This window comes from Salmo trutta, chromosome 22 (genome assembly GCF_901001165.1).
Source record: "Salmo trutta chromosome 22, fSalTru1.1, whole genome shotgun sequence".
NCBI classification, from domain to species: Eukaryota; Metazoa; Chordata; class Actinopteri; order Salmoniformes; family Salmonidae; genus Salmo; species Salmo trutta.
The window spans coordinates 47,744,853-47,750,852 of NC_042978.1; the positions used below are offsets into that span (position 1 = coordinate 47,744,853).

The window sequence follows — 6,000 nt, forward strand, 5'->3', positions numbered from 1 at the left end:
AATAAATAAATAAATAAATAAATAAACAGTATGTGAATAGAAAAGGTGTGTATAGCAAGCAGTAGTTATACAGGATGAGCCATGAGTCGAACACAGTATATAGATATAAAGTGTGTAAAACAGTGTAAACATTATTAAAAAAAGTGATCAGTGTTCAATGATTTTATGTACATAGGGCAGCAGTCTAAAGAGCAAGGTAGAGTACCGGGTGGTAGCCGGCTAGTGTCTAAGGTTCTGGGCTCCCGAATGGCGCAACGGTATAAGGGAATGTATATCAGTGCTAGAGACGTCACTACAGACCCTGGTTCGATTCCAGGGCTGTATCACAACCGGCCGTGATTTGGAGTCCCATAGGGCGTCGCACAATTGGCCCAGCATCGTCTGGGTTTGGCCGTAATTGTAAATAATAATTTGTTCTTAACTGACAAGCTCAATATAAGGTTCATGGCAGGGTACTGGGCGGAGGCCTGGCTAGTGGTGACTGTTCAACAGCCTGGAGATAGATGTTTCTGTCTCTCGATCCTGGATTTGATGCACCAGTACTGTCTCCACCTTCTAGATGGTAGCAGGGTGAACAGGCCGTGATTCGGGGTGGCTGAGGTCCTTGATGATCTTCTGGATGGTAGCGGGGTGAACAGGTCGTGGCTCGGGGTGGCTGAGGTCCTTGATGATCTTCTAGATGGTAGAGGGGGTGAACAGGCCGTGGCTCGGGGTGACTGAGGTCCTTGATGATCTTCTTGGCATGACACTGGCTGCTTTAGATGTCCTGGAGGGCAGGCATTGTGCCCCCGATGATGAGTCTTGCTGAACCGCACCACCCTCTGGCGAGCCCTGCGGTTTCAGGCGGTACCATGCGGTAATACAGCCGAACAGGATGCTCTCAACGGCGCCTCTAAGTTTGTGAGGGTATTAGGGGGGGCTAAGACTAATTTCTTCAACAAGGCTCTGTTGCACATTCATCACCACGCTGTCAGTGTGAAGGGGACCATTACAGGTCCTCAGTGATGTCCAACCTTTTGACCATCTCCACGGCGGCCCTGTCGATGTGGATAGGGGTGTGTTCTCTCTGCAGCAGTATCATACCCAGGTGAAATGATAACCTGACATTCTATTTGTTGGAAGGGGGAAATATTTTGGATCAGACCTAGGTGGGGACAACTGCATGATGCAGAATTGCCTCTTAAGGGACTTTGATACAACATAGCAAGACAGCTATAGCTGTGACAACTGGCTTCTTCAAATCAAAACTCTTCACACATAGATATGAGAGCCATTCCTGCTCTATCATCAGCTTGATTTGAACAAGATGACCCAGATTTCCAGCCAACTGAGTTACAATGCAGCTGTAACGAGAAGATTGAAATACTGCATATTTTTACCCAGGAAACTGTCATTTTCATGCCAGCTTGCAGTAGCCACCTCATGCTAGCTAGCAGTAGCCAATCTACAAAAATGGATTTTTTTTCCAGGAAAACTAGCAGTATTTCAATCTTGTCTATATATCAATGTGGATAAAGTTACAATTTGGAGTACAGTGGCATATAACATCCCTGCATTGAGGTATGTTTTCCGATCCATATCTCACGCTGACTCCATTGTGTCCGAAGGCCGAGATCCTTTTCCACATAAATTTGGATAGCCACGCTTGTGTCACCCTCATGTTGGTGCAAGCAACAGCTAGGTAGTGCTATGTATCAACAGTCAATCCAGTATGGGCTGGAAACTATAGTTACTGAAAACTAGTGAGCTTCAAATGGTCAATAGCAACACAATTTTTATAAAGTTAATGTTTCCCCAACTTTGGTCCTGTCATGTTCCTTGCACATATTAGCATCACCCACCCCTCCTCGCTTCTGTCATTGAAATGGAATGGTATTCCATTGTTTCAGCACTCCCAATTAGCTATGTTGATCTCTTGTGTTAACGTAATCTTGTTTGCGTTCCGACCCCAGTGCAGCTCAGTGTAAAAAAAAGCGTTACGGTAGGGTCGGTATCTTCTGGTAAATACTAAATGTATTAAGTTAGTTAGCTTGTTTGTTGTTGGAAAAAAGATAAAAATAATCAGCTAAATTTGAAAACACCGGATACATTGTAGCCAGCCAACTAGCTACCGAGTTACCCTTAGGTAACTAACTGCTAGGTAGCTCGATTAAAATGCAAAACTGCACTCTTGGCTGGAAAGCTATCTTGCTAGTTAAAACGTTAGTTAACGTTACCCAAGATAGCTTTCCGATCTAAAGTCGATGATTGTAATTCTCCAATACAATGTTTACAAACACTTAGCACGTAACTACTGTTGATATTTTACAAATATCGTGCAGAACAACGTTCAAATGCTTACCCAGTTTTGTTCGCGACTCCTCCAGTTTCTGGATTTGGTTTTCAATGAAGAGCATCGACAGTCCAAAAGCCAAAATAGACAAAAGCTGTAACTTAGGCGGCATCATAATCCTTAAAAGCCCCATCAAACTATCAGATGCAAACAATTCATACCGCGAATTCAATATGCATAAGAGAGAGGGTGAAGTCAAGTCCTGTGTTCATCAATGAACGCGAACGATGGGAATGTCCGAGACTAGCGTTCACTTATTAACAAGGGATTGAATAGCTAGCTAATGCTACCCACTAATTTAGTATCTGACACTTATCAAATCAGTTCAACGCTGGGTCTTGTTCTCTTCGCGGTCCAAATTCTCTCTGCTCCCGTCCGTAGTTTCATCCGTGCTCCCGTGAAAAGCAGCCAGCTACACAGACAGCGCGCTTTCAAGTAGGGTTGCCAGGTCAAGTAAAATTCTAAACCCAATGATCACTTAAAACCCGCCCCGCCAAAATGTTTGAAAACGAGCAAAACATGTTTTTCACAGCAGGAGATGAGTTGCCATATCTATACAATAAACCATGTTCCATAACGTTACCAAGCCAATTAAGAAGGAATATCATAATAACAGACTGACTACACCGCTCGCGTTACAAAATAAATTTAGAAATCTATGTTATTCAATTATTGCACTCACACTGCTCGCTCATGCCAACTAGCGTCTGTGTTGCCAAGGGCTAAAATAGAAGTCCTTTCTATATTTAACACAGATCGAGCTGCAAGTCCTGCCTCTCCCATCTCCTCATTGGTTTATAGAAGCAGGTACCCAAGTGCCATCTCCTCATTGGTTTATAGAAGCAGGTACCCAAGTGCCATCTCCTCATTGGTTATACCCACATGGGTGACTGAAAGACAAACGAGGTCAGTAGCTGTAATGCACCTAATTTATGAAAGTTGCTAATCGCAATATAAAGTCAAGAGAAGAAAAGGCCTGGAAGGAAGAGAGATGACTAGAAACGATTCGGTTGACCGTTTTATGTGTGGATTAATTGGCAGAGTAGAGGACCTTGAGCATTTCAGATAAAATAACAACTCAATGTTTATATCCCAGGACAAATTAGCTAGCAACAGCAAGCTTGCTAAATAGGACAAATTAGCTAGCAAGTGCATGCTAACTAGCTAAATTGCCATAAATGTTTAATGCTTTTCGACCTGTCCCGAAATTAATATAATTAATTCAGAGTTTGTTTTGATATTTTAACCTGCGTGTCGTGATCGCGTTTTGTGTGGGGGGACAAAATACATTTATGCACGATGGCCCACGCGCCAGTTTGGGTTCCGTGTAACTTGTAACGACGTTAGAAGCAAAATGTGAGATTCCTCAAAATAAGAATTATTGCAAGCTATGTCATTACTTAGCAAATGAATTTAAATATGTGGCAAGAGAAAAGATAATTCACTCTTGTTAAACTCGCCAGATCATTTTCCATCAATGGATGTCGATTTAACTTGTTTGACTGCTATGATTAACCAATAAGGCACAAGGGGTATGGTATATGGCCAAAATACAGTGCCTTCGGAAAGTATTCAGACCCCTTGACTTTTTGCACATTCTGTTACGTTACAGCCTTATTCTAAAATGGATTTAAAAATAATTCAATCCTCAGCAATCTACACACAATTCCCCATACTGACAAAGCGAAAACAGGTTTTTAGAAATGTTTGCAAATGTATTAAAAATAAAACCAGAAATCCACCTGTGGTAAATTCAATTGATTGGACATGATTTGGAAAGGCACATACACACCTGTCTATATAAAGTCCCACAGTTGACAGATCATGTTGGAGCAAAAACCATAAGATCGAAGGAATTGTCCGTAGAGCTCCGAGACAGGATTGTGTTGAGGCACACATCTGGGGAAGGGTACCAAACAATATCTGCAGCATTGTGATCCCCAAGAACACAGTGGCCTCCATCATTCTTAAATGGAAGAAGTTTGGAACCACCAAGACTCTTCCTAGAGCTGGCCGCCTGGCCAAACTGAGCAATCCTTGGTCAGGGAGGTGACCAAGAAACCCATAGTCACTCTGACAGAGCTCTAAAGTTCCTCTGTGGAGATGGGAGAACCTTCCAGAAGGACAACCATCTCTGCAGCACTCCACTAATCAGGCCTTTATGGTAGAGTGGCCAGATGGAAGCCACTCCTCAGTAAAATGTGCATGACAGCCCGCTTGGAGTTTGCCAGAAGGCACCTAAAGGACTCTCAGACAATGAGAAACAAGATTCTCTGGTCTGATGAAACCAAGATTGAACTCTTTGGCCTGAATGCCAAGTGTCACGTCTGCAGGAAACCTGGCACTATCTCTACGGTGAAGCATGGTGGTGGCGGCATCATGCTGTGAGGATGTTTTTCAGCGGCAGGAACTGGGAAACTAGTCAGGATCGAGGCAAAGATGAACGGAGCAAAGTATAGAGAGATCCTTGATGAAAACCTGCTCCAGATCGCTCAGGACCAAAGACTGGGGCGAAGGTTCACCTTCCAACAGGACAACGACCCTAATTACACAGTCAAGACAACGCAGGAGTGGCTTCAGGACAAGTCTCCGAATGTCCTTGAGTGGCCCAGCCAGAGCGCTGACTTGAACCTGATTGAACATCTCTGGAGGGATCTGAAAATAGTTGCTTAGCAGTGCTCCCCATCCTACCTGACAGAACTTGAGAGGATCTGCAGAGAAGAATGGGAGAAACTCCCAAAATACAGGTGTGCCAAGCTTGTAGCGTCATACCCAAGACCCAAGGCTGTAATCACTGCCAAAAGAGCTTCAACAAAGTACTGAGTAAAGTGTCTGAATACTTTTGTAAATGTGATATTTAGTTTTGTAAATGTGATATTTAGTTTATGTATATATATATATATATATATATATATATATACATAAACTGTGTGTGTATGTTTGTGTATGTGTGTATACATACATAACATACATACATACATACATGTGTGTGTGTATACACATTCGCTAAGATTTCTAAAAACCTGTTTTTGCTTTGTCATTATGGGGTATTGTGTGTAGATTGATGAAGGAAAAATACAATTTATTCAATTTTAGAATAAGGCTGTAACCTAACAAAATGTGGAAAACGTCAAGTGGTCTGAATACTTTCCGAAGGCATTGTATATCAGTACACTCAAAACTTAAGCACTACGAAACTTATATTCGATCAAATGAACCTTAGGTAGCAAGTAGGCCAGAATTTAGCATTTTATTCAATGGTAAACGGCCTGAGTAAACTGTAATCATTTATCCACCATCTTTGATATAACATTAGCGCTTGGCTTGTTCTCATGCCGCATTCAAGACAACTCGGAACTCTGCCATTTTCATATTGGAAACTTGTTGCAAAAAGTTTCACACTTGGAAAGTATCAGCAAAGATTTTTTTATAACTAAACCAAGATAGACCACAGCCTGTCGTTTCCAATGTGAATAAATGAGTCATAGTGTGCAGAACAAGCAAGGAGGTGGGCAGAGCCAAGCACGAGCTAGCAAGATCCTATTGGTGCATCTGCATATTTCCGTTAGGGAACGCCTACTCTGTGAGGTGTGCATGTGCAATTCCATCTTCTCCTACTGCCGGCCACTGGGCTTCCTTTCACCACCATATTTGGTAGTGAGTGGAAA

At 42.5% G+C, this 6,000-nt stretch overlaps 1 protein-coding gene across 18 annotated transcripts in view; it reads right to left on the minus strand.

The window, feature by feature from the left end:
- Positions 1–3,022, minus strand: part of hs2st1b (heparan sulfate 2-O-sulfotransferase 1b) — a 77,644-nt gene extending 74,622 nt beyond the window's left edge. For all 18 annotated transcript variants that reach the window (XM_029708245.1, XM_029708243.1, XM_029708240.1 and 15 more), the window contains exon 1: positions 2,342–3,022. In XM_029708245.1, the coding sequence (XP_029564105.1) occupies positions 2,342–2,465 (124 nt within the window). In that variant the 5' untranslated portion in view covers positions 2,466–3,022. The remainder of the gene's footprint in view (positions 1–2,341) is intronic.
- Between the last annotated feature and the right edge of the window lie 2,978 nt (positions 3,023–6,000).